General features: G+C 42.7%; 2 protein-coding genes across 4 annotated transcripts in view; one reads left to right on the top strand and one right to left on the bottom strand.

Moving 5' to 3' along the window:
- The window catches only part of LOC6528275 (neural cell adhesion molecule 1), a 76534-nt gene that overhangs the window by 22240 nt on the left and 26379 nt on the right, over positions 1 to 27915 (top strand). The window contains exons 3-9 of the mRNA XM_002089292.3: positions 8736 to 8862; positions 11329 to 11446; positions 13499 to 13592; positions 13707 to 13820; positions 14225 to 14428; positions 15226 to 15371; positions 17665 to 17809. Of these exons, the coding sequence (XP_002089328.2) occupies positions 8736 to 8862; positions 11329 to 11446; positions 13499 to 13592; positions 13707 to 13820; positions 14225 to 14428; positions 15226 to 15371; positions 17665 to 17809 (948 nt within the window). The remainder of the gene's footprint in view (positions 1 to 8735; positions 8863 to 11328; positions 11447 to 13498; positions 13593 to 13706; positions 13821 to 14224; positions 14429 to 15225; positions 15372 to 17664; positions 17810 to 27915) is intronic.
- Positions 19861 to 27699, bottom strand: LOC6528276. 3 transcript variants are annotated; one of them, XM_039370279.2, is made up of 4 exons: positions 25846 to 27699; positions 22057 to 25761; positions 20814 to 21996; positions 19861 to 20758 (listed from the first exon to the last, which is right to left on the bottom strand). In XM_039370279.2, exons 1-4 carry the CDS (start codon positions 27554 to 27556, stop codon positions 20218 to 20220), a joined length of 7140 nt encoding a protein of 2379 aa, XP_039226213.1. In that variant the 5' UTR covers positions 27557 to 27699; the 3' UTR covers positions 19861 to 20217. The 3 variants fall into 3 exon arrangements, with proteins under 3 accessions (XP_039226213.1, XP_039226214.1, XP_002089329.2); XM_039370280.2 differs by having other exon boundaries at positions 22057 to 25824; positions 25909 to 27699; XM_002089293.4 differs by having other exon boundaries at positions 19862 to 20758; positions 22057 to 27698.

Raw genomic sequence — 27915 nt, 5'->3', positions numbered from 1 at the left:
AACAATAAAATAGAAGCGTTTATATTTCTGTTATTATTTGATAAACACTCTAAACTGCAGTCGGGTAGTCAAGAACTCACAACCGAATTGGAGGAAGCCTAAAAATTCAATCAGTAAAAGGGTTTATCTCTGCATATTTGTATTTTTAAGAATAGTTGAATTATAAAAGGATATATATTATTTTCAGTTGAATTTTTAAAATATCCTGCCTTAAGCTACACTCAAATGAACAGCTACTTCTGCTTGGTTAGCAATGGCTTTCCAATTTAAGAGTAGTCTTATTTTTCCTGGCACACATACGAGAAAGTATACCCTGGCTTTTTCTGTCCTCCTGCCAAAAGCCGTTCGGGACACAAAAGCCATCGTAATAACTACACATCGATGTTGCCCGTTGGTTTTCTTTTTGTTGCCAGTGCTGTTGGTTGCTGCAAACGGTGTCGGTGTTGGCGTTGGTGTGGTAAGGTCACAGGAAAGTAGGTTGAATATTTGCAATATTTCTGCCGCGGCCCCTTTAAACCTATTGCCGCACAAGTGTTGAAATCGCTCATCATGTCAGCTCGCACAGCTGCCGGCAGAAATCCTGTGGGTGGGGCTTTGTTGCGGCGAGGGTTCGCTATTGAACTTTATGGCCATAAAAGCGGGAAGTATGTGGAATGGATATTGGATGTACAGATATATAAACATATAGACGCTGCTGTGTATTTATGCTTGTATGCCTTCCGTGCTGACAATCGCTGTGTTATGCTGAGCTAAACATTTCGAGGCAGCAGCTGTCTGCAATTGTAGTGGCATTTTAAGTCTGCTCAGATCATCGCCAGATTTAACACATAACAATTGTGGACAGTATTCGTAATATTCTGAAGCCTCAGCGGTCGTCCTATTGGCTCATAAAAACAAATACAAATAAATCGATATGAACTTTGGATATAATATTGACAGCATTCAGAGCTTATGCTGGCCTTGTGATAAATGAATCTGAAGAAATAATCCATGAGTGATTGGTAGCATCAATGCCAAATGCTTATAGTGACTTATATTTACATGTGAGGTAGTAAAGAGTAGGAAAAATTCACTTATTCATAAATAGACCAATTTGGTCAAATTAATTTAATTCTACCTACTTCTAAAGCTTATAATTAAACATTTATATAAAATGGAATGCTTTAATACTCGCTCTCGCCGAAAACGCTTGAAACTATTCAAAATATTTCCATGCAATTTGTGTTCATATAAATCATTTCAACCCACATATACCCAATCAACTGCCAGCAACTTCAAATGTGCGCTGATTCGCATTTCTGGCACTTTTTGCCTCTAAATCCGCATTTCGCCCGCCCGGTCCCGTGTCCCATGTATACTTCAATCATAACTGGCGCTGGCCCGCAGAAAAAACTTCACAGAAATGCCACAAAAGTGTTTACATAGCGTCAAAGCGAAATATTTTATCGACACGCACATGCCGACACCCTCAATCTCATCAACCGCATCTCACCCCCTGCAGCCAATCTACACCAACGCGACTCCATTCGCATGTTAACAACTACAGGGGGCACGGAAAAGGGGGCGGGGCTGGGACCAGGACCAGGACCAGGACCAAGACCAGGCCACAGGACTAAAGCAAGAATAAAAAAGCAAGCAAAGGAAGCCAAAAGGCGCAAAAAATTATTACGCTTTATCTTTTGATTTAACCTTTTGTGCGACAAAAGCTTTTAATATGCAAATGACTAAATGAGCGTCTTGAGGCTATTGGCATTGGCTGCTCGGGGAGGTTTTTTGGGCTGGTGGTTTGGTCAATTGGTACATTTGCACATTTCATTAACGTCGAACCCAATGGAGGAGTTCCTTCTCCTATTCCACTAGCTGCTAACTAGCTGACTTGGCCTTCGACTTTGCTTTGATGTTCTGAGTGCACAGGAAAGAAAATAGCACGGGAAAAATTCATCAAAATAGTAAAGATATATTTTTACTTTTGAAATCCAACTCTTAGTAGATAATTAATAGCTGTATATGCTGTATATGCTGTATAACTGTATATTTGCCAAAAAAAATTGTACAAACTTATCAGACAGTTGTTATACTATAAAATACATTTGGTATACGAAAACAGATAAGCTTTTCTCAGTGTAGGCGTCTGAGTGTGTATGTTCGAATAAGTGTTAGTCTGCTCACTTGGCACACTTCAGCACACTTATTCATTCGCATTTGCATATCATTATGTGTGTGTTTGGCAAAAGGAACAGAAAGCGGGCCGAAAGCCTCGATTTTCTCCATCTAGGATCCAGAACTCACATAGTTTTGAAGCCATTCTCTCTCTCTCTCTCTCTGTCTTCCTTCGACATTGCCTTTCCCTCTCGCTCATCATATTGCCCAGATTTAAGATTATGAGCTGGTTGAATTTTGTGGCTCACCACTGTAGTATGTTAGTATGTAAATCTCTGGCCCATTCCATAACCTCTCCAGGGTGCACAGGTCGCAGGTGGCTCGGGTTATTAAGTCGATTTTCCTTTAGCCTTCAGCCAGGACTGCCAGCTTAAAGACTTTTCTCCAAAGTCCGACTGAGATGGAATACGAGCTCAAGCACATGATGACTTGAGTTTGTTTCGTAAACTTTATTACCCTCATACAGAGTGAAGAAAACATAAAATTTGTATTGGCCCAATTGAAAATCTGGGCTGGGTAACACCGAAGAAAATCGAGTAAAATCTTATTTAGTTCAAAACATTTTGGAAATTTACCAAAGGGGCTTACCTTACAATGTATGTATATCTAAGCCACATTTTACAAAGAAATGAGTATTAGGTGTTTTCTATAAAGATTCCAATTAAAAATGTTCGCTTTTAAATGCATCTTGGGCCAAGCGCGTTTAATATATATGCTTTAGCCCGGATTTAGTTAAACCTTTTTGATGGCTCACATTGGATATTGAATAAAAGAATTTAACAGCGATTTGCGGTAAGGAAAACAGCTCCCCCAATTTCTAATAAATATGCCATTAAACGTTTTATCTGTTCTCCTTCCGATTCACATGACAAAAGTCAACCAAACAAATTATATTTAAATTTTGGTATCATCGAAAGCACCCCTAGGAGCCATAAATTGTTCGCCCAGGCCTGACTTGCCCTGTTCTGGGCGCAACCAGGACCTTGCTGAACCCCAGGACTTTGCTGTTCGGCTGTTCGTGGGGAAGTAGACAGCGGAAACTTTTTCCCAACTCCTGCCGTCTCATTATGCCTGCCATTTAAAACAAATTCAATATTCGCTATGCTTTTTTACCCCCAACACGGTCAGCACCTCTGAACTTTCTGGCCGCACTACTCTTTGGCCAGAAATGCCCCATTGCCAGCGTTTAGCATAAAATTGAAAACGCCCCTGTTGCCCCAGACTGCAGACAAGTGACTTGATTTGCCCACAACTATCCAACAACAGGAAACCCCAAAGCCTTGTTTCAAAGTTGCAGGTCCAGGTCAGGTCAAAGAGCCAGAGGGGCTAGTGGAGGCGATCCAGCAGATTTCTGTTACTTTATTATAAAACTGGGCTTAGTTGTTTGCCCCGATTGCATCTTTTGCTCCTGGGGATGCTGCTTTTGCTGCCCCTGCTGCTGTTTATGCAGATGTTGCTCTCTTTTGCCTATATTGATTTTCTTGGATACGGGCAGCTATTGCTGCTGCCTTACCGATTGTCATTGATTCCATAAAGAATTTGGTCAAAAGTGATGTGGATGCTGCAACTGTTTATATTTAACAGTCTGAATTTAGTCCAAGTATTTTTGCAATGTGCAATCTTATCCAATAGTATCCCATTTGCTATCGGCCAGTTTTTCTGGCTCTGATTTTTGATGAAATTGCAATATATCCGAGGAGAAACTGAGAAAGCACTTTTGTCTTTTGGCTAATTGGGTTCTGCCCCTCTGGACATTAGTCGACAGAAATATGGCCATAAAATAACATAAACGAAAAATGTTTACTTTTAATTAAATAAAAATCGAGTCATGTAAACTCAGCTTTGAAGTCATTTTTAGCTAGTATAAAAGTTTTGTCCCAAAAATATTATTTGATTGTTATTCATGTTAAGCCGTAAAAACTCCAATTCTTAATCGAATACCTCGGCAGCAACTTCGATTTGCATTTTTAGCCACAAATCCAATAAAAGGTTTTTGCAAAGTTTAATTGAATTTTATGTCAAAATATCATTAGATTTGAATATTTTTAGCTGATGGTCAGCATTGTTTTTTTTTGTCACTCTTTCCTTTGGCAAATTTATTTAAATTTTTTTCATGTTGGCTGTCTGCCAGTTTGTCGTTATCCTTTGTCCTGCCCAAATTTCAAATTTCAATTTGATTAAATTTAAAATATAATATAATAAAAGCAAACCTTTTTATTCCTTGCTGCTGTCTGGCTGTCTGCCATTCATCCTTTTTATTGCCTCGCATTTTAGTTTTGCAAAACAGCGTTTTCTACGGATGACAATCCACAGCAATTCACTGGGTCACCGGCAGCAAGGGTATTGGATGAGTAAATATCAGCAATCCCTTCAGATAATCCAACTCAATGGAAAAGGTCACAATAAACATTCGTTCACGCAGCGAGGGGCATTGGTGGTGGCCAGAACAGTGGAATTCGGCGTAAAGGATTGCCACTGACTGCCTGACCGCAGGACACACACGATGTACGTTAATTTCCAGCAGCGTACTTAATGCCCAACCATAATACTCGTAATTTGTATAATGCCGACCACGGGAAGCAGGCAGAAAAGCGGCTCAAAAAGTCAACCGACGTGCACACAGAAGTGGTCTGAATTGCTCATTAGTCTATGGGGCTATATAAGGGAAATTCAAGGGAATTTTATTTAAAAATATTCTCTGGTCTTTTCAAGTCATAATTATATTTAAGGATTTAGGATATGATAAATTTTATTTGCCATTTTAATATGTGAAAGCTTACAGCTAAAACAACTAACAAATTCTGCTATTTATACTTAGCTTACAATGCCTATTACATTTATTTAATGCTCCAGTTGACTCTATTAATATAAACTTCGAAAGCCTTTCTGATATTTACATATCCCCTTTAACCAAAAGCCTACGAAAACTGCGTTGGGATATAAATTTCATGCCCACTCCCACTTCTACTGCAATTGCCTTCAAGCCCCATGGGTCATCATAAAAATTTTCACCGCTAATGAGGACGACGATTAATCGAAAAATGCCACAGCAAACAACTACCTTCCATCTCATTGAGCTTCAGTCTGGTGACGTGTTAATGTCACCGAACATGACAAAAAAAATATATAATTTGAATATTAGCTGTAGAGATGGAGAAAGTAGAGGCGGCAGTTGCGTCATGGTTAAGTTTACCATCGAAGCTAATTGCAGGGCTCGAGGTCCTTCGACAATTATGTCTGTACTCGTATGACTAGAAATAACTGGGCGACTGGAGACTCCTTGTTAAATATCAATTAGACTGGATGACAAGAAGTTAATCCTCGTGCCTAGTTCTGGTGTCCCCGCCCCTGCACTTTCAAATATGCAACAAAATATGTGCGAAATGCATTTGACATAAAAGTTGCGGGAGCGTCAAGTTGTGCAAAACTGTTGTCACACATGCACACAGCCAGCACAAAATTCCATTAAAGTTTTGCATTTGAAATTGCATCACCAGAAAGCTTCTGAGTGCGGGTGTTGCCAATGGGCGTGGCAGTGGGCGGTCTGGAATGTGATGGGGCGTGGCATTGTGGTGGTTGTTGTGTCTACTGACTGTGTGTGCCAGTGTGTGGGTGTCTGCGTGTGCGGTAGCTGATACTGATTGAGGTTAGCTTAACCCTAGACTAGCCAGATTTTAATGGTTAGAGATGGGGTTTCAAATAGCAACGAATTGCTGCAATTTGACGGACGGCAGCAAACGCTCCATTTACATTAATTTGCATATACCAATGCAGTCTTAAGTGATTTTATCTCAACTGCATTTGGGTAATATTGACCCATTTTTATTAGCTTGAACGTAGCTTGAAGATGAAGACAATGAAAAGAAGAATCAACCAAACATCTTGTTTTTTTAAGCTTTAATAAATATGTATAGGCACTTTTTTTAGTTAAAACTAAAATTTATATAAAAATATGTTAAAATTAAAAATAATTTATATAAAAACAATACTAGGAAACTAAATTGAACAATTAAAAAAACATTTTTTAAATAAGAACGATGACTTAAATACTTAGTTTGCTTTCAAAACTCATGCCAGTTTTTTTCGCAAGAGTTCCAGCAAATGGCTTTGGTAATTGCTTTCTTTGATCTCGATAAGCAAAATCACTTTAGCCGTCAATGCTCATTGGTCGTTATGGGGTTAATTCATGCAAAAAGGTTATGCAGCTCCAGCACTTCACTTCTCCATCTACGTTCGTTGTTATTCCATTTGGCTTTCTTTCCATTTTTGTCAGCAGCCAAGTCAAGGCAAGGCAAGCCAAAAGCAAAAGCAAACGCAAACCGAACGCCAGTCAAGCCAAAAGAGTCGTGTAGGTTAGAGGGGTCAGAGGTCAGGAGGAGTGGCATCCCGAGATGCGAGAGAGCCCAAGTAAGCCAATCAAGGCATTCAAAGAGAGCATATTTAAATAGCTTTTAACATGCACGAGCTGTCGAGCTGGCTGCTGTAGTTAAGTGAAGGCCAAAACCAAAGGCGACACAAAAATGCAGCCAAAAAAGGCGAGAGCCAAGCAGACAATTTTGAAAATTGACAGAGAAGGGTTGAGCAGTTTCCAGCCGTTTAGCAATGCATCCAACGATATGCATTTCGCCTTGCCATTCCTTTGATGCACCATCACCTAGAAAACGCATTGGAATGCAATCAGCTCCGATTGCCAGACTAATGGCAAGGTAAAAATGGTGTTGAATTTTTCTGAAACTTAATATTTTTATCTCATTGGAACATTTGGCTTATTCGAAGTCATTCAATAGTTATTTTTTTTAATAATGCAAAGAACTGTAGTTTCTTAAATCAATTTAATTGGTTTTCTTTGCTACCATCAATCCGATTAAGCCCTAAAGGTAACAGATTTGGGTCACCTTAAATTTGACAAAAATAGCCATAATAAAATAGTTGCTATAGAGTAATGTTTAGATGAATAGAATCTTTCGCTAGCATCTATTTATAAAAGAATTGAAAATGAAACTGCCTTTGATATGCCTCTAAGGGAATGTTCATTCATGGCCAATGCAATTTCGAGTCAACTTGAAATATGAAAATTTCCGTTGGGCAAGCGTTTTTCACGGTGAACGAAAAATTGCCTAAAATTTAGCTTGGATTTTGAAGCAACTTGCCGTGGGCGTTGACATTCTTCAGAGCTACCACAAGTTTGGAGATTTTCAAGTATTTTGTATTGAATCGCTGCTGTTTGTGATGCTGTGCCGCATTGCTAAGCAAACAGAGAAAGCATAAAATGTACTCACACACTGAACCACACACACTCACACCCACACCATCTCACACCCACAGCATTGCCCATACATTTTGGGGGCATTTAAGCGCATATTTATTGTACAACGTTGCGTATGCGCAATAAATTTTCACAAAATTTCGACGCATTGTGGCAATAAAATGACATTTTTTCATATTTACACATAAAGTCAATGGAGAAAGCAAAGAGAAACGGGAAGGGATAGGCTTAGCGGGGTGTGGGGAAGTCGTTTGTGAAGGATGTTACAGCGATTTTTTATGGCCTCTTTTGCTTTTGATACGATGCGAAATATTTTCAGCGCAGACATTTTTATTTATATTTATATACACTTTTATCTATACACATTTGATACGAGATGACGCGCGACAGCGGCAACAACAAGAGAGGCAGCAAAAGCCGCAGCACATGTGACAGCTATTGTTGTTTTTGCCGCTTTTGTGTGGCTTGATTCAATGCCAAAATGTTGTTGCAGCTAAAACGCCGCATAGAGCCATAAAATAGGGGAATTTAAGAGAGAAACAATTAAATTTCTGCTGACTTAGCGCGATAAATAAATGCAGTGATATGTCAACTAGTTCTTAAAACGTTTCGTTTGTGAACAATTTGACATATTCGTTTTTGCGCCATCTTTTAAGCTCATGGGAAATAGAACAATCCTCTGGCATTAATTATTATATGTAGCATATCCTTTTTAATCGAACACAGTTAGGTACTTTATTTGTTTGTAATGACAAAATTAATTACTGTAATGGAATTTGCTTATTTGCTTCAATTTCGCTAGTCCTTTTTTTTCCACCATCCAAACGCAAACTTTAACTTTGCTTGTTAAGCTTTGCAAGTTTTGATCCTATAAAAGGGCCTGAAAGCCTGTCGAATCCAAAGAGGAAAAAACATTGGTGCACGCATTTGCACATGCATAATAAATAAACATGGCCGCCCGCAGGCAGTTGCTAAGCCAATGGGTGCGGAAAGTTTGGTGCCGTAAAGGGCGGCTCAAATTTACGCATTTGTAATTACGTTGGAATTAAGCCGCCATCAACATTTAATTGCTAAAAGCTTTACTCGCAACGAAGCAGCCACGCATGCGATGGGGAGCAGTTGGGAGAAATGGAGCATTTAATTAACAAATTTTACGCATTTATTTTCTATTTTCATAACGACGCTGATGATGCTGATGTTGCTGATGTTGCCGATGTTGCCGATGTTGCTGCTGCTCATGCTGACCAACCGCATACGAAAACACAAACCAAACCAAAATCGTGACAACATAATTCGCCCGGAACCGCAGTGAAAACGAAGGACGTTGATGCCGTCGAGGGGAAATCGGTGTCGCTGCCCTGTCCCATCACAGAGCCACTGGATAATGTGTATATGGTGCTCTGGTTCCGCGATAATGCCGGCATACCGCTCTATAGGTGAGTCCTAGAGGACGACATCTCAATTGGCCCATTGTCTCGGCCTGGGCACACATATAATTAAATGCAAACGAGAGTCTCGAGAGTTGGTACCTTTTTTAAATCGTTTGGGGCGCTGGCGCACATAAGTATGCTATGATTTCCCCCTCTTTAAGTATGCCTGTATGTGTGTGTCTCTGTGTGTGTGTGCTTGCTTGCCTGTGTGCAAGTGTGGCAGTGTGCGTTTGAAGGATGTGTGATTTAGCTTAGCGTCCCACCTGTTTTTGTTTCGTTTTTTTTTGCCCCGTTTTTTTGTTTGACTTTTGTTTCTCCTCTGTCTGCGCCTGGGTATTAACTTAATTATGTTTACCTAATTTAGAGTGATTAACCTCGGGCCATGACAAACCACAGGAATTATGTGCGGGCGAAAACATTCAAGTAGAACGTCGACGGGCACCGAAGATTAAATTACGGTGAAATTGCCAAGTAAACGCTGGTCAGATCGCAAGTCAACCAAAGTCGGGTCCATAATAAAGTGGCCGTAATTGACGGCCCTGGCTGAGAACCTGCACTGTGTTAACTTCTAATTGCATTCACGGCATTTCACGCCACGTTGCTCCCTTTGCTTGTCAACCAAAGATTTTTTCCTCTACGTAATTGCTTTTGCCTTCGCTTAGGGTATCTTAGGCTGCGTCGCAGCGGTTTATTACCTTAAGTTCAGAAAACCAACAAAATACCAGAATGCCTCAAGCAACAATAATAGAATATGCATCTTTAAGGTACATTTTTTGATAAGCTATGGTAATAAGCTATAAAACAGTCTAGTCTAGAATAAGCTATTTTGAATAGTTTACTGTGTTAAAATTTTATTTACTTTCAAAGACTTCACACCTGAATTCGATTTCCTACTTTCGCCGCAACTACCGCTCGATTATCCTTCAGGGTATTTCCAAATTCAATCAGTCTGCGCACTTTACATCCTGTTCCGTCCTCGTCGTTCCTTCCTGAGTTTTCAGCAACGCCTCCTGGAGCCTCCGGTGCATTTTTATTACACTCAATTTGCATGCAGTCGCTGGCAGCGGAGTTTGTTGCGTATTATTTAGGCATAAACATTCGCTGCATAGGCTCCTACCCATGGAACTATTATTAAGTTGGGTACTCGCTTTGCAATTTCGCTTTCGCACACGCTCTCCTTCTGTCTCGCTTCTGCTGCCATTTAAGCAAAGTGCAACTGTTTTTTAGTTTTTAATTAAAACGGCGTCGCAAAGGACGGCGAGGAATAAAAAAAAAGTACGATTAAAATTTGGGTTAACGGTGGCAAAGGGGTCGGGGGTTTTGGCCCCCATTCTGCTCTTGAGTCGGCTGCTGGCCGTGCCGCAATTAAGTTGTTGCATTTGCAACGAGTGCAAGTTCGACGGCTTCCCGCATAAATTATTGTGTGTTGCATACAAAAGGGCGCTTAACGCTCAGCTCGCCGCAGAAATATTCGAAAGTGGCTGCAATCGCAGCTGGAATGGCAACAGCAGTAGCAACAATTTGGTAGAAAGCGCAAGAGCCATTCAGAAAGGAGAGAGAGAGAGAGACAGCGGGTCAGAGTGGCTGAAAAGGACCTCTTCTGATTGAGAGACCTCAGTCTGGTTTTAAATTTGAGGATGCGAATTTTTTCCCAACCGAAACGGCCGGAATGGAAAACGTTAATTGACAGAGTTGGCTTTAATGAAATTAAATGTAAACCAATGTAACGTTGCAAATATTTCACGTATTTTAATTATTTCCATTTAAAGTCATTTGCTTTAAGTGAATATAATCACAATTGAAAACGTTGTATACTCACTGTGCTTTTTAGCCAACAGTGCTCATTTTATCATGTTTATTTATTTTCTTTAAAAAGTTTACAAATACTTTAATTAAGAAAAATAGCCCAGCTAAACTATGGCTCACATCAGCTGTTTTTTATTTGCATTTATAATATTTATTTTCAACGGCGCTCATTCCGAGGAGTATTGTCTTTTAAATACCAAAGCACTTGGAAAGTTCGAAACTCTCGGGAGGCATAAACTTAGCCCATTAAATGCAGTGCTGGCTTAAATCTGCAGAACAGTTTGAGGAGGAAATCGAGGAGCCTAAAGAGCAAAACAAAAAATCATTTTTATCTGCAGCACATAAATTGCATTTGGCAAGGCCTTACGCACAGCATTTTCCATGCTGCCTAATGAGCAAACCAAAATAAATTACGCTAATTTTCGTGCGAAAAGTTGAGAGGCGTGTGGAAAACGTGGAAATGAGCGGAGGTGGAATTATATTGGCTATGGATTCCATTAATTTCCGAGCTGGACGAAATTTTGGGGCTTGATTTAATTCGCATTGCCCGCCCACATTAAATATTAATGGGGCGTGGGCGGGGCATTTTTCAAGGCTTCATGTTATTTAATGTGTTTGTGTGTTTTCCATCTCTTTTCTCTTTTTTTTCCCCGTTTTACCCCACAGCTTCGATGTCCGCGATAAGGAGAGCCGGGACCAGCCCCGACATTGGTCAGCCCCGGAAGTTTTTGGCTCACGTGCCAAATTCCATTTTGACTCGCAGCCAGCAACCTTGGAAATTAAGGTGAGATTTACCCGTGGGATTCGTGAATCCGCACCCGTACACATTAATTTGGCTCAGTGTGCTGCGGGGCATGGATGGATGGGGTGTCGCTTGATAATGAAATAAATGCGAGGATTTAACGTTTTAAATTACCTGGAATTAAATAATGCATTCAATCGAAATGCACCTGAAAAGATGAATTCTCTGCACATTTTTTTTGGGCCACTGGGCACGCTTATTTGCCTACATAATAATAGCACAAATGCGCATTTAAATAAATAAATGTCCAACCAGAAAATGAAAAATTAACATACGCAAAAAGAAATAGGAATAACACCAAGTGTTTCCATGGTGGCCTGATTTAATACAGATATATACACAAAGCGGAATCGGAAGTGAAACTTTCATTTTGAACAGCACATTTGTGCTAAAGCGGTGGTGCTATTCAGTTAATGAAAATCTGAAATGCGTACCAAAAAAACATCGAGAAGGAGAAGCACAGATTTGGCCAAAACAGAGAATCAACCAACAAGCGGAAGCAGCAATGGCGAAAACATGGCTAAGAAGAGCCGAGGAACTGAATGGAATGTGAAAAACAAATTTAGATATCAAAAGTTGTTAAATTGCCTGGCGCACGCGAAATGTTTATTAATGTCTTGCATGTTTACAGATAACTTGATTTAGCGTTTCTGTCATGCAATACATAGATACATACCAACAAACATACTCGCACATACACATAGCAGCGTACTTCGTCCTTATGCAATGTGTTTGCTACTTCAATTCGTCGTATCGCATCGTCTCGCCTTGGATTTCCTTGCCCTGGGCTTGTCTCTGCCCTGGCATTTGACTTTTTAAAGGCCAACTTAGTTAAGGTCTTAAGTGAGTTAAGCAATAAACAGCCAGCTTGGGGGAAGTAGGGGGGCTTTCGGAGACTCCGTTAACGAGCTGCATTTCGAAATGAATGTGAAATGCACACGAAGAGTCGGCCACCATAAATCCGCCAGGCGAAAAGTCCTCGTAAAGTTTAGCAGGGTGAGCGAAATGTAAGGAGTCTTTGCAAAAATTGTTATTTATGAATTATGTGCTAAAATTGGTCTGGGATTGCGGGGCGTGGCTTTGGGGCTGAGCTTATAAATGAATTTTAATTGCGTTTCAATTGCAAGCCAATTAACTTGGCGCAATTTACGAGCGGCCAACAAACACAGGAGTATAGGATATATGAGTGGTTGTCGTGCTATCTACACCTCATACATATAATCAATGGCACTTTATAGTGTTCGCTTTCAAAGAGTCTTTTTCAAATCGAAGTAAAGCAGGTCAAAGAGTCTCCTAAATGAACGAATAAGTATTTCCATTGGGTGTCATCAGTCAACAAATTTTGTAATTAATAGTTGCACATGACTTGATCTATTCAATCGTATCTGTCCTAAATGAAAATAGGAGCACTTAGAAAGCTGTTAAAAATTAAATCAATTATTTGATTGCTTAGCATTTATTTAAAATTCCAATATAAATTATTATCAAAAGAATGAATAAAAAGAAATTATGAAATTCCCCAAAACTGATTGAATCTCAGAAAAATGTCAACAAATAATCCACAAGAAAGCCGAATCAGTTCTGCAATATTATATTTAGAGAAGCGGATTAACACCCGTAGTTTTAAAGAATCAGTTCTAAGCCGCAGAGCAAAATTTCGGCAGAAATGACAAAATAATGGAAAGAGTTCTTCCTCGCCCAACTGAATTATTTAATATGTGATTGAATTCGAATAAAAAGAGCAAAATTCTTGAGAGAACACTGTGCTGAAAAATTGTATATATTGAAAACTACACAGGAATTGCACAAGCCCACAAGGACTCTTGTGGAAAAGTGACAAACGACAACTCCTGACTCTGGCATTTGAAGCCCACTCGAGGGAAAAACCGCAAAAGCTCAAGTGTCATGCAATAATTGAAAATTATATGGCTGGGAAACCAGGTTTTCTGGTTGACTGTGTGCATGCTAATTCCCCGTTTACTCACTTGCATCTAACACACAAAAACCACAAATAATAACTTACAATTTTTGCAGGATATCAAGCGACATGATCAGGGTATTTACCGTTGTCGTGTGGATTTTCGCACCAGCCAAACGCAAAGTTTCCGTTTCAATTTGTCAGTAATAAGTGAGTGTTGCCCATAAAATGAAGCATTCGAATGGTATTCATGAGAGTGCAGTGCCATTGAAAAACCCATCCATCCATCTGTGTTGTTTTTTCGTCCATCCTGTTTGTCCTTAGTACTTCCGGAGCAGCCAATCATCCTGGACCGCTGGGGTCGCCAGCTGAATGGCACTCAATTGGGGCCCAAGCAGGAGGGCGATGATATCGTTATCACTTGTCGTGTGGTGGGCGGTAAGTTAAGCCGACTGACTACAAAAGACGAACTTAACCCCAATACCCCAATATCCCAATACACACATACATATAGTGCACAAGAGAAGCACTCCCACACACACAACCATACGAGCCATATCCGTATGCTCGGCTAGACAATTTCCTGTTAATTTCCTTAAAAGCTTTGACCGGCAAAAAAGCAAAGAAAGAGTACTGCAAATGAAAATATCACAAAGTCTGTGCTCTGCTTTGGGTTTCTCTACTTTTTGGCTCCTTGTGGAGCCGGAGCTTGGCTTGTGGTATTTTTTCAAGCTTGACTTTTTAATTTGCACCATTTTTCGTTTTTACAACCAGTTTACTAACTTCTTGTCCCCCTTCTTTTTTGTTTTTTTTTTGTTTTTTTGTTTTTGGTATCCCAATAGGTCGGCCGCAACCGCAAGTCCGCTGGCTCGTAAATGGACTGCTTGTCGACAATCAAAACGAGCACAATTCCGGCGATGTTATCGAGAACCGTCTGTTGTGGCCATCGGTGCAGCGCAACGATTTGAATTCCGTATTCACATGTCAGGCACTGAATACGCAATTAGATAAGCCCAAGGAGAAGAGCTTCATACTGGATATGCACTGTAAGTGGCGTTGATTGATGGTTCCCCTAATACATTTGTTAAAAGTCGGCTAAATTGGACTGAACGCCACCAACCTGCAAAATATCTTTGCTTCGATACTTAAGAACTTAACAAAAATATCCACATGTTCTTTAAAACCTTTGGCATTTGCCTACATTTGATTGAAATTTATTCTAGGTTGCACAGGGGAGTGCACAATTATGTAAAAAATCGATATGCTCATAAATATGTATGTACTAACTTTAAAACCTTGTGCCATAGAAAACTCGAAAATTTCAAACGCCCAAACCTTTAGCATGGCTTTCCGGCCAACGCACACTTGCCATAATGCTAAATGTAGCATTATAAGGGCCATTAAATAATTATATGCCAACTGACGGGAAAACAACATAGTCGATGGGGGGCGTCAACTCTCGAATGTCAGGCCCTCGTGTTGTGCAAAAGCCAGTGGCCTCGGTTCACTCCAACCATCCAGGTGGAACACAATGCGGCAGGAGCTCAAGGAGTCCAGTCATCAACGAGCAGCAGACACGGCATCGGAAGGCCGGACAAAGTCATAATCCTGCCAGGAAGTGCAGCGCCCGAGAGCTGTCGAGTCGTAATAGACACAAATTGTTGTTGATACTGTGTGGCACAAGCACAAGCACACAGCCCTAACTTGGTACTAAGTAAACGGGTAGGGGGTCCAAAATGATTGCCTTACAAAACGAACTGCAATTATGAGACCATGAAATATTATGGTAAACAGTTTTAATTGCAATTGCATTGAATTGAATGTTCTTCCCGTCCAATTACAGTGAAGCCCTTGGTTGTGAAAATCCTGGAGCCGCCCAGCTCGATGATTGCCGATCGCCGCTACGAGGTGTCCTGCGAGTCCTCCGGCTCTCGACCGAACGCCATCATCACCTGGTACAAGGGAAAGCGGCAATTACGACGCACAAAGGTTAGTGGGAGTATATAGATATATACTCTATATATATATATGCATGTATAGCTATGGGGCGCTTTTCATGGAGTGGAGTGACCGCAATTGACGCGGCTAGTTGGCCGTGTCTGTCTCTGCCTCCGGTTCCATGCTGCTGTTGACTGACTCACGTTCAGCTCGATAACTTATTGTGTTTGCACAGTCATGCCAAACAAACGGAGCTCGTAACTCCTGACCCACCCTCGCACCACAGTCCACAGTCAGTTGTATGGCATTGGATACCATAGTGCAGAGACAGACAGAACCAGAACCAGAACTACAGACTAGAGACTGCAGACCACCACCCACTTGTTGTCCCTGGGCGTGGTTCACACTCGCAGCTGCGTCCTAGTCCAGTGCCCCCAGCCAACCCCGCAACTCGGTTAGAATAAACACAGATAATGTGATATAAACTCGACAATACACAAACGATTCTAGTCCGCTTTGCATTTTGCTTTGGCCCACCCACTTTTCCTTTTTTTTTTGTTTGTACCCTTTCAACGACTGCTTGCAGTCCGGCAAACTGAACTGGTTCAGGTTTCAGCCTGGTTTTTGAAGTAGATTTCCTCAGAGGTGCCACTAAGTCTTAAACGATCTTATATGCAATATATCTGTTATATTTTAATTAAGAAAATTACGTACTTTTAGTGATGCATTTACATTTTTTATTAATTTCTCAATTAGTTTTTATCTTGTAAATACATCTATGGCATATTTAAAACTTATATTAATCAATTTTGCTTAGAGAATTTAACGCATTTGTTAGGGTATTCCAAAATATAATCACTGTGAACGAGGTTTTCTGTTTGTTGTTCTCCTTCTTTGCTTTTTTTCTCTCCAACTTTCGACAAATTTATGGGAGTTTTGGCGCAATTTTGTTGCAATTCATTTTTGTGTGTCGGGACCTCGAGTTGAGGCGAGGCGAGTCGAGTCGAGTCCTGGTTAGCCATATCCTAACCCGGGCCTCTACGGTCTCGACCGTTGTTTATGTCCATGTCTATCCGCTTATATGCATACACGCTGATTGCTTTGCCGTTTTGGCCAGCTCCTGCTCCTGCTCCTGCTTCTGCTCCTGGGCCAGCCAATGTTTTAAAGACCGGAAATGTTTTTCAGTAGTTTTCATGTAGCATAAAGTTGCCGTAATGCGGCACAGGTCCCTCTGATCCGATCCCTCTATCCCTCTGCCAATACCGCGCCGTCCGATGTCCTCGGTCCTGCCATCCCACATGTTTTACATGCCTTTTCGTACCCTACTTTTGGGGTTCCTAATATATGTCTGTGTCTGCCCCCTGTTGCCAGGTTGTGGGTGGGCTCAGGCGGAGTGTTTCAGCTGTGGAAGCCTCAGGCATTAATCAAAGCCCCGCAGACGGTCTAATTGAGAAGTTTGGCCCGTGCATTCAAATAGCCTGTGCAAAGGGAACGAGTATGTTGAAAAATGGATTTGTTTTAAATATTACACTTATAAAACGGCTTAAAATGCCATTAGCAAATAGGTGAATTTAAAAAGTTAATTTGAATATAACGCAAAAGTGTTTTTATTATTTAAATGCTGATTTCGTGTACTTAATTTCCTTGCTTTGGCTACATATGTTATATTTCATAGAGTACTGAAATCGTCACGCTATATGCATACCCCTAAGCTGACCCCAAATCGTTTCAAATTAAATCCAATCGATCATATTTCGCACCCTAAAGACAAGGATTTATATTCCCGCTAACTGTCAGCACTTTAGCACCCCTCCACCCCTCCACCACTCCAACACTTAACCCGAACACCAAATCACATATCTGGCAAATGCCTTGCCTTGGAGCGATTTGAGCCATGTGGAAAGTGCTAACAAAGCGAGCCACATGGCGAGGGATCGGGGAAAAACACTTTATGGCCATACCAACTATATGGCGGCGGGCGGAGCATCGACTAATTGTGTGACGCCTTTTGTTGGTGTCCTTGTCTGCCATTAAATTTATAATACCCCAAGAGCACACACTCACGAGGACACCCACACACCCACACACACACCCACACGTGGAGCACACATAAAGCCCGAACAAACATTCCAATAAATTTTAAATTGCAAACATAAAATATTTCGACAAATTTGCACGCAAAAAACACGAGGACACGAGGAGGCCCAACTTTGCCTCAGGGCAAGGTCTGAGCCAGGGTCTTAGGCACTGGCAGTGGCTGGCGGGAAAACTTAATTAATGCAGAAACATTTTCTTATATTTTTTGTGATTTCCTTTACTTTATTTTATTTTTTTTTTGTTGCAGGACGACATATCAAAGAACTCGACACGCTCCGAGCTGAGCTTTGTGCCGACCACAGACGACGATGGCAAATCGATAACATGCCGTGCGGAAAATCCAAATGTGAATGGCCTGTATTTGGAGACCATGTGGAAATTGAATGTCGTTTGTAAGTATTACAAATTGTGCTTAAGTCTAAAGTATGAGTGAAATGGAAGTGGCAAATGAAGGCTTCCCAAAAGGAAGCGCGCCGGGCAAAAACCGAAGAAACCGAATGCGAAGCAAAGAAAGCCGGGGGCAAGGAAAGGCATTGCCGACAGCTACCAAAAGGTAGACAGTCCTGTTTCTGGGTCTGGGCTCCCAACAAGACCGGGCCGAAATTTATTACGGCGGCGATGTCGCCATCGCCATCGCCATCGCTGCCGTTGAAAGCCTTTAAAATGCAAATAAATCAAAGACAAATGACAAATTGTGAATAATTTGCCAAAGGGCCAAAACACTGTAGCGTTCCTGGTGGCCAGGAGGCGGTGGGTTCGGTTCCACAGGCACAAATGAAATATGTGGGCTAACAAAATGTATGGCAGTCGCTTAAATTAAATGAAGGACTTTGGCTGTGGCCCCGTTTCAATAAAAATAAATAAAAAATAACTTTGCAAAGTAGACCTAAAGTGGAGATCTGCAACTGCGTCCGAACTGCTTTTACCGCCCACGGATTTTACCTGCAGGTTTAACGAATCTCCCAATAATTGTAATTTCCACTTTAAGCCACTTTAATTCGTATGCCACAGCACCGAAAAACCCAACTGGGAAGTACTGCGGACATCGTAAAGTGTGAAACAAAAGTGTCGAATGGGGAAAACGAATCGAACTCAATGGCGTTCCGTATCCGCCATGTATGCCACAGTCAACATTTTCCGTCCTCCTTTCTGTTCCTTTTTTTTGTCTGCTTCCAAGGGCATCACGTAATAGCATTTCTTTGCTTTTCATTTCTTAAAATATGAATATTTTCTTCACTTCAATCTGAAAGAGGTTGCCACGCCCCACAGAACAGTTTCGGCAACGCCCTAAGAAAAAAATTCGTTTGTGTGTTTACGCATATGTATAGGCGTAATATGATTATATTTTTTATGCCCCACACATACTTTGCAGGCTCATATTTTATGTTTTAGAATATTATTTTTTATTTGTTTGTTTTTGCTCACGTTAAAGCAATTGCCGGTGCTTTGTACCGTGCTTACGGTGTTGTGTTTGTTGCCACGTTGGCGCAAATAAACTTTATGATCGGCACGTAGCCATATACACATAAATGTGCGGCCAAATGTTTGTGTTTTTGGAAAAATTCGTCTGTTGGGGCAGGCTCGCGAAATCTCAAGAACACTCCTTTAAATTTGCACATATGTATATCTTAGACTTCGATGTGCTCCAGAAAATAAATCAATTTCCTTGTGTTAAGATAAGAGCTTACAAATATTAAGGACGAACAACATGGTTTTGATTCGAAAATGGATTCGGAATGTATTTGTGAATAAAAAAATATGTAACAATAAATATTTTGGAAGTCTGCTCTTTAACGCTATTTAGGGAAATGAAGTATTGTAAACCTCTCGTTGAAATGCTCAAATATTGTTTACCATAACTTCATTAGAGCTCCTTCCATACCCCAATTCATATGAGCAGATAAATTCCAGTTTGTTCTTATTTAGATAACAACTGAATTTATATGCCTCGGCATCTTTATGTCTTTGTTTTTGCAGCCAGTGCTGTTGGAATACGATATCTGCATCACGCGTGAGTTATTATGCCAACTGCGTTTTGGCTCCTTAGGCACGACATTTGCCAAGGCCATTTGGTCATGGTTTATGCCACGCGTTGCCCATCTCATGCTCCGCAATCCTTCCCCTCCCTTCCCTTCCCAGCCTTTGTATAATTTTGTTTATATCTCACATGTGTGGCAGGGTGCAAGCGACTGGCTCGTTTTAAAATTTATAATGTAACCGAGCGAACCGAGTGCTAAGGCTGCCCCTTAGTTGGTCTCCTAGCAATGGAAACAAGACAAAACATGGAATGCAATCACAGACTTCCCCGAAGAGCGCAGGATTGTAAAAGAAGGTGCACTGCGGAAAATGGAATACCAGCTAGTTTCATTTATAATCAGGTTTTAGGAATGTAGCACAAATTCAATGTATGCCATTCTATGAATTACCAGGGCTTTGACAATAACTTAATATATAAAAAACAAAACGAATTTTTTCGGGAGTCTTTATTTTTTTTTTGGTGTATGTGAAGCAGACCCCGCAGCATAGCAGACAATACATATGAATCACATACGCACGCAGACGAGCTGTAAGTGTCTTCCCGTATGTGCTTCTGTGGCCATTGTTTATGGCCGGGAACATGGGCGGGCTGCTCCTCCTGGGCGGAGCTGGTGGATCTGGTGGAGCGTGCCTGGAATTTGGAAAAAGCGAAAGCTTACGCCACATGTATTGCATTGAATGCCACAATTTGGGTTGATATTTTTAAAGTGGCAATAGAAGTGCCTTATGCTGTATGCTGTATCGTACAGTGGGCGGTGTCATTTTAATGGCTCTCCACGATGGAATCCGTGGACAAATCGGCCACCAGGGCATCGTAGACGGCATGCGGCACCACCGTGCCCACAATCTTCTTGTTCACATCGGTCTTCACGCGTATGATCTGGATCTTGTGTCCGTTCTTCTCGATAATCAGCTCGATCCGGTCCCAAATCGGTAGCATCAACCCCGAGAGCACGTGGTAGGTGCGCATCCGGAGTCCCACTTCACAGCCCGTCGGGATGGGACAGGTGCGATTCCAGTAGACGTGGGAGCACATGTTCAGGCACAGGTTGTACTGCTGCACCCAGTATTTCTGGGCCTCTTCCGGGCTCACCTTCACATAGCGTGATGAAATGGAGCCGTGTGTCTCCAAACGCACTTGGGGACCAGTATTGGGGCGGTAGATCTGCAAATTGATCTTCCCGTTTGATACATCCGCTGAATTGGACGGTGCTTGCAGGCACAAAATTGAGGAGTTCTTGTTTTGGCGCAGCTGCTGTAGAATATAGAAGCCTTCGTGCTCGTGTTGGGCCTCCTTTCGGTATCTATAAGAGTTTATGATTTAGTGAATTACATTTCCCCAATTTGAATTCAACTCACTTGGCTAGGGCTGTCTCAAAGGACATGCCACGTTCCACTGTCACCGTATGGAGCTCGGTGGCCGCTGTTCCAGTGGCGTGCTTCCTGATGAACCTCATCAGCTTGATGGACTTGACACTGGCTCCATGGGCATCCAGGTCTAAAATACCCAGATCAAAGCGTCCTGTGCGCTTCATCTGCATGATCAGTGAGTACATCTTGTCCAGAAAGAATTTGAAAAGGGCATTCTGTACTTCCACACGGCAGCCGAGAATGCGGTTCAGGAACTTGGAGATATTATTGCTATCCTTCTCCACGGTGAACAATTTGACCTTGTTCTCCTCCCGCACATTGATCATGCCCACGCCGGCCATGGCCACACAGCAATCGTAGAGGAAGTCTCCTTTGTAGGATTGAGGCACTTGACTCTGGTCCAGTGGCTTATCGTTGGTCAGCTGTTGCATCACATTCTCCAGAGCACTGCGTCCGATGCTATTGTCGATATTGAACTGGGAGAGATCACGGGCATCGGTGGCACGACGATCGCCTTGGGTAAGGGCGCCCAAGCTCTCCAGTCTCTTGGCCACCGTGGAGGCAAAGCGGCGCTCACCAGCCAGATCCGTGATCACAAATACATATTCGGGTGAGTTCACCTGATTGGAGCGATGGGTGCGCCCAAATTGCTGGATGGCTCTATCCGCACTCCATGGGAGTTCCAAAGTGATGTGCAGACGACGCCGCTGGTTGGAAACCCTCTTGTCACTCTGCAGAGATATTCCACTGGAGGCCGCCTCAGAGATGATGGCCACGTGCTTGCTGCCATCCATGAAGCGCTGCTTCTCCCGATAATTGACCAGGTCCATCGAGGTGTCATTCTCGCAACGGGGTTCATACTTGTAGCCATCGTACTCCGTGCGCACCACTCTGCCACGGCGGCCCGTCATCTCTGCCACCAAATTGGTGCCACCCAGCTCGGAGATTAGTTTGTCCAGCGTGTTGGGCGGCAACCTCTTGCCCAGAATCTCGATCTTCTCCAGTAGCATTTCGCGCATATTGATGCAGCGTTCTACATCCCGCTCTGTGATATTTGCCTTTTGGGGCTTCGTATTGTCGAATGTGTAGCTGGGTTCGCCTTCGTTATCCTGGGCTTTCATATTATTGCATAGATGCTGCAGGATGCGCTCCTGCATGGTAACCTTCTCCACTGTTTGAGGAATGGAACTTATTTATATTTATTTGAAATAAGCAACTTAGATCAACATACCTTTGTCCGCCTTGGGCGGTCGTCCTCGCCGCTTTCGTCCGGACTTGATGCGATCATCATCGGCAGTCCAACTGCTCTCGTACATCTCGATGTCGCTCTCGCCCGCCTCGGCATCCATATCATCGTCGAACCAATCGGGATTCATTTTTGACCGCTTAGGTTTGGATGGGCGGGAACGTGCCTCCGGCTCGAACTCACCCGTATTCAGTAGATGGTGAAAGGAGTCGCGTTTGGGAGCTGGGAAGTGCTTCTCCACGAACGACTGGATGATCATCTTGGAGGTGGAGACAAAGGTGTTCAGTTTACCATGATGACGTTCCAGGTGTTCCAACGTGCGCGACTCCCCCGTAGACTGAAGGCCAATGACCACCGCCTTGCCCATTCGAGTCGCCTGCCGCGTCATCTTGACCACGTGATTCACCTTGGAGGCGATGCACAGGTTCTTGAAGAAACGCTGATGGGCGCACCAGAACTGGCAGGTTATGATCTTCTGCACCCTATTCTCGATGCACATCAGGCGACAGGCCTTCTGGAACTTCTTGTTTATCTCCGCCCAGAGTTCGGCAGACAAATTATAGCTCTTGCGAAACTCCTTCGGCATGGTCACCTCCTCGATGCGAAAGCTCACATCCTTGAAGCTCAGTTGACGAGCTATGTAGGTACCTCTGAGCTTCATATCCATAGCTACGATTTCCATGGCTCCTATGCCGCGCTTCTCCACGGCGTTCACGAATTCGTAGAACTCCGGATAGGCGGTACCAGGACCCCAGAGGCCCAGTCTCACCATATAGGCCATATTCCGGGGCTCACTGGCTCCTGTGGCCGAGGCATAGACCACTCTGGCCTTTGGCAACAGCTTCTGCAGCTCCAGTACAGTCGTGCCCGTCTTGGTGGACTTACCCACATTCATCAGACTGAGATTCTTGGCCTTGTGGCACTCATCGAAGACAATCACGCCTTCGAACTTTTTGCCAAGCCAATGGACCAGCTGGCGGAGACGAGTCTTGTACTTCGAGTTGGCCGTCAGCGATTCTCCGATCAAAGCGGTGTAAGTGCAAAATATCACACCACGCTTGAAGTTTTCATTCTCATCGGAATCAATGCGGCTGTACTTGAACTTGCTGATGGCTGCCACACTGACCTTTTCGTGTGCCCCTATATCGCCCAGATCCCGCTCTGCATCGAACTTGAGGTCATTGGAGACGGACACCCAAAGGGCGCGTTTTCGGCCCTTCACGTAGTTATCGAATATGATGCCCGCAATGGTGCGACCTTTGCCCACGCCAGCTCCATCGCCCAGCAGGAATCCGGCTCGTTCTCCACTTGGCAGGATCTGCTCGTGGGCCTGACAGGCATAGACCACCGCCTCCAGCTGCAGGGCACTCAAGCATTCGGTGGTCTTCGCCGGCAGGGCCAACTCGTAGGTTATGTCGGGCAGCTCAACCGACGATAGAGTGGCCGTCTCCACCACGGCATCGGGATGGGCCCTTCCGAACTTTAGTTTGCTGGGCCAGTAAGCTGCAAAGGTGTCGGCCACTCCTATTTCCTCATAGTCGACCTCCTCATCCTCGACCGCTTGTTCAGGGGGAAATATGGCATCTCTGGTCTTCAGGGGTTCCTGCAGCATGGCACCTGGAGCTCCAGAGTAAGTCATGGGTAAGGTCATGAAGGGATGCCCACTCTGCAGTAGCTGATGCAGTTGGCTGGCCGTAAAACTCTCCAGTTCGGTGATCTTCAGTTGACCTATTCCCATACCTGGTGGCACCATTTGCACATTGGTAATTAGTCCATCCGGACCCGTGGTATACTTGACGGCTATTTCCTCACCCTGAGCACTCTTAAGTCGCGTGATTATCGGCCCTTGTGACAAGGCGCGTTGTTGACTTTGACTTGAAGCTAGCGGAGTATTTGCCATCTGAACAACGCCAGCTTTTCCCATCTCCGTGATATTTTTAACCATATTATTGGATGGTGCAGCTGGTTGAGCAGGAATGCATGTCTGATTCTGTTTTGGAAAAGCTTGATTCTCCGCCAGGTTCCTGACTGTAGGTACGCGAGTGTATGGGTGAGTTTTATATAATGGTTCCTTCAGGGATTCGTTCGTGTCTTCAGCCGCTACCATGGGCAAAGAATCCAGTTCCGCCTGAAGGCGTGCATCAATTTCAGCCTCTATTTTCTTGGGATTCGATGACCGCGGAAGTGACCTTTCAACTATCTTCAGCTCTGGTGGAATCTGTGCTAGGGAAGGTGTAGTTGGAGGTGGACGTGGCAGCTCATCAGTTGCAAACAGAGACTCCAGTTCAGCATTCAGGCGTCTATCAATCTCGTCCTGCTCTTTGCTACCAGCGGTATTGGTTTTCTCGACGTTAGGGCTACTTATACTATCGTCAGTGAAGCCAAGATCGATAAGATATTGAGATACGTTAGAACTTCTAGCCGGTGGCTTTTTAGCAGCTTCATGATTTTCTTTTCTAGTTTCGGTTTGAGAAAGTATTTCTAAAAGTCTGATATCTTTGTTCCAAACAGTACTATCGGGTTTACTTTGTGCTTGGTTGCTCATAAGGGGCTGATGTACATATTGACTTTTGTTTTGGGGCATGGAGTTGTAAGCTGGTTCCTGTCTTGGGTGCACTTCACGACTTTCTCTTATTTCGTCCTTCTGATAGCTGTAGTTGCTGGGAGGAACAGGCCCTGGCTTGGTGAAGAGATTATATTCAGCTGGATTATGCTGCGACGATGTTCCTGAACTCGGTTTATGTGCTATGTATACTTTCTGTACCGGGAGATTTTGATTGAAGCCCACGTTTATAAAAGGTCTGTTAACGTTTTCCGACAAGACTAAATTCTCCAGTTTCGCTTTCGAGTTGATTTGAGCTTTAGAACCTCTAGTAGCCGGTGTGCTATTCTGCATATTTCTGCCATTACTCCCTTCTGATTCCGAATAGTAACCTGTTTGGTTTGGCTTTGGATAGAAAGCCACTGTTTGATTCTGCATAGGTCTTCCATTTGTCCCTTCTGATTCCGAATAGTAACCTGTTTGGTTTGGCTTTGGATAGGAAGCCGCTGTGCTATTCTGCATATTTTTGCCATTAGTCCCTTCTAATTCCGAATAGTAACCTGTTTGGTTTGGCTTTGGATAGAAAGCCACTGTTTGATTCTGCATAGGGGTTCCATTTGTTCCTTCTGATTCCGAATAGTAACCTGTTTGGTTTGGCTTTGGATATAAAGCCGCTGTTTTATTCTGCATAGGTCTTCCATTTGTCCCTTCTGATTCCGAATAGTAACCCATTTGGTTTGGCTTTGGATAGGAAGCCGCTGTGCTATTCTGCATATTATTGCCATTAGTCCCTTCTGATTCCGAATAGTAACCTGTTTGGTTTGGCTTTGGATATAAAGCCGCTGTTTTATTCTGCATAGGTCTTCCATTTGTCCCTTCTGATTCCGAATAGTAACCTATTTGGTTTGGCTTTGGATAGGAAGCCGCTGTGTTATTCTGCATTTGTCTTACATTTGACCCTTTTGATTCCGAATAGTAACCTGTTTGGTTTGGCTTTGGATAGGAAGCCGCTGTGCTATTCAGCATATTTTTGCCATTAGTCCCTTCTGATTCCGAATAGTAACCTGTTTGGTTTGGCTTTGGATATGAAGCCGCTGTTTTATTCTGCATAGGTCTTCCATTTGTCCCTTCTGATTCCGAATAGTAACCTATTTGGTTTGGCTTTGGATAGGAACCCGCTGTTTGATTCTGCATAGGTCTTCCATTTGTCCCTTCTGATTCCGAATAGTAACCTGTTTGGTTTGGCTTTGGATAGGAAGCCGCTGTGCTATTCTGAATATTTTTGCCATTAGTCCCTTCTGATTCCGAATAGTAACCTGTTTGGTTTGGCTTTGGATATGAAGCCGCTGTTTTATTCTGCATAGGTCTTCCATTTGTCCCTTCTGATTCCGAATAGTAACCTATTTGGGTTGGCTTTGGATAGGAAGCCGCTGTTTGATTCTGCATAGGTCTTCCATTTGTCCCTTCTGATTCCGAATAGTACCCTGTTTGGTTTGGCTTTGGATATACAGCCGCTGTTTTATTCTGCATAGGTCTTCCATTTGTCCCTTCTGATTCCGAATAGTAACCTATTTGGTTTGGCTTTGGATAGGAAGCTGCTGTGATATTCTGCATTATTCTGCCATTAGTCCCTTCTGATTCCGAATAGTAACCTGTTTGGTTTGGCTTTGGATTGAAAGCCGCTGTTTTATTCTGCATAGGTCTTCCATTTGTCCCTTCTGATTCCGAATAGTAACCTGTTTGGGTTGGCTTTGGATAGGAAGCCGCTGTTTGATTCTGCATAGGTCTTCCATTTGTCCCTTCTGATTCCGAATAGTACCCTGTTTGGTTTGGCTTTGGATATACAGCCGCTGTTTTATTCTGCATAGGTCTTCCATTTGTCTTTTCTGATTCCGAATAGTAACCTGTTTGGGTTGGCTTTGGATAGGAAGCCGCTGTGCTATTCTGCATATTTTTGCCATTAGTCCCTTCTGATTCCGAATAGTAACCTGTTTGGTTTGGCTTTGGATATACAGCCGCTGTGTTATTCTGCACTTGTCTTCCATTTGTCCCTTCTGATTCCGAATAGTAACCCGTTTGGCTTGGCTTTGAATAGAAATTCCTCTCAGTCTGACGTCTTAAATATGTCTTTCCTTCCGACTCTGAAAAGTAAGCTTGAGAGCTGGACTCTGCATCCAAATTCTTGTTCGGTACATTTTTGGGAATGGTCTGAGGCAACTTTGAAGATCTATTATTATTGGCTTGGATTAAGTTTACAGCTTTATTGTCCAAATGTGGTGGAGCATAGCTTTCTTTGGAGTAATTTATGTTCTTACCTTTATTTTGATTTTCTTGAGCCGTTGAAGTCCTCTGGGTAAGTTTTCCCACAACCATATTGGAAGAAGAGTCCGGTATCTTAAAAATTTTATTCTCAGCCAGGTCAACAGGGTCAGCTACAATTTCTTTTTTCTGTGTACATCTACGCGCTGGTCTCGTACGAATTGTTACGTTTGGCTTTGCAGGTGCAGCCGGCTTTTGCTCATCGTTCGTATTGCTCTGACTGTTTGTCGTACCTCGCAAAGTATTTTGAAGTGGCCTGGCATAATTAACTGAACCTTGTGGGCCATCTTTGGTATTTACTCCTTTCCCTAACTCATCCAAACGTGAGGATCTGGTATTAGTGATTGCTGCCTGCCGTTTTCTCTTTGGCTCCGGATCAAGTTTCCCAGCGCTTTCTGTCATTAGCTGTGGCGTTTGCCCTTTCTGCGAAACATTTTTGGAATTCGGTTTGGTTTCACATTTCTGATTGCCGGTTGGATATGAAACGTTGTGATTGGTGGCCTCGATGGGGCTCTTCAATGGTGTCGCCCTGGCACGGGAACTCGAACGTCTTGTGTGGACCTCTTGGTTCTCATAGTCTTTAGGTGCTGGTCGGCAACTGGCCGACCTCCTTTTACAAGGCATTTGGTTGGTTTCACATGCACAGGTTTTAGAAAACTTGAAAACTTATTCCTTTTTTTAATTTTACGATTTTTGCGATTTTTTATTTCAATTGCTGATTTGCACTGGGGAAGGCAATCTCACCGACTGAGGCAAATTGTGTTTTTTCATGCGACGATAACTTTCCTAATTTCTCATAGCCTATTAAGTTTATTAATCGGCTGTCAAATCAGTGCCAACTTGTTAAATGCTTGTAAACGATAGATAAAGAAATGTTTGTAAAGATTTTATTTACAATTTTTATACAAATATGGTTTGGCCCAAAAGAATTTGCTTTATAAGTGCTATAAGTACTCAATGGATTGTATTGCTGCAACCAATTT

The sequence above is a fragment of the Drosophila yakuba genome, chromosome 2L (assembly GCF_016746365.2).
Source record: "Drosophila yakuba strain Tai18E2 chromosome 2L, Prin_Dyak_Tai18E2_2.1, whole genome shotgun sequence".
In the NCBI taxonomy this organism is placed as follows: domain Eukaryota; kingdom Metazoa; phylum Arthropoda; class Insecta; order Diptera; family Drosophilidae; genus Drosophila; species Drosophila yakuba.
The sequence above is the reverse complement of the archived record's forward strand: the minus strand, read 5'-3'. Positions and strand labels throughout refer to the sequence as shown.

Bases quoted from the DNA above. Each gene is read 5' to 3' on its own strand.
- LOC6528276 (XM_002089293.4), bottom strand. From the start codon at position 27,556: ATGCCTTGTAAAAGGAGGTCGGCCAGTTGCCGACCAGCACCTAAAGAC. The intron at 21,997-22,056 runs GTATGTTGATCT...TTCCTCAAACAG, and splicing joins ACCGCCCAAGGCGGACAAAG to TGGAGAAGGTTACCATGCAG. The intron at 20,759-20,813 runs GTGAGTTGAATT...AAACTCTTATAG, and splicing joins TTTGAGACAGCCCTAGCCAA to ATACCGAAAGGAGGCCCAAC.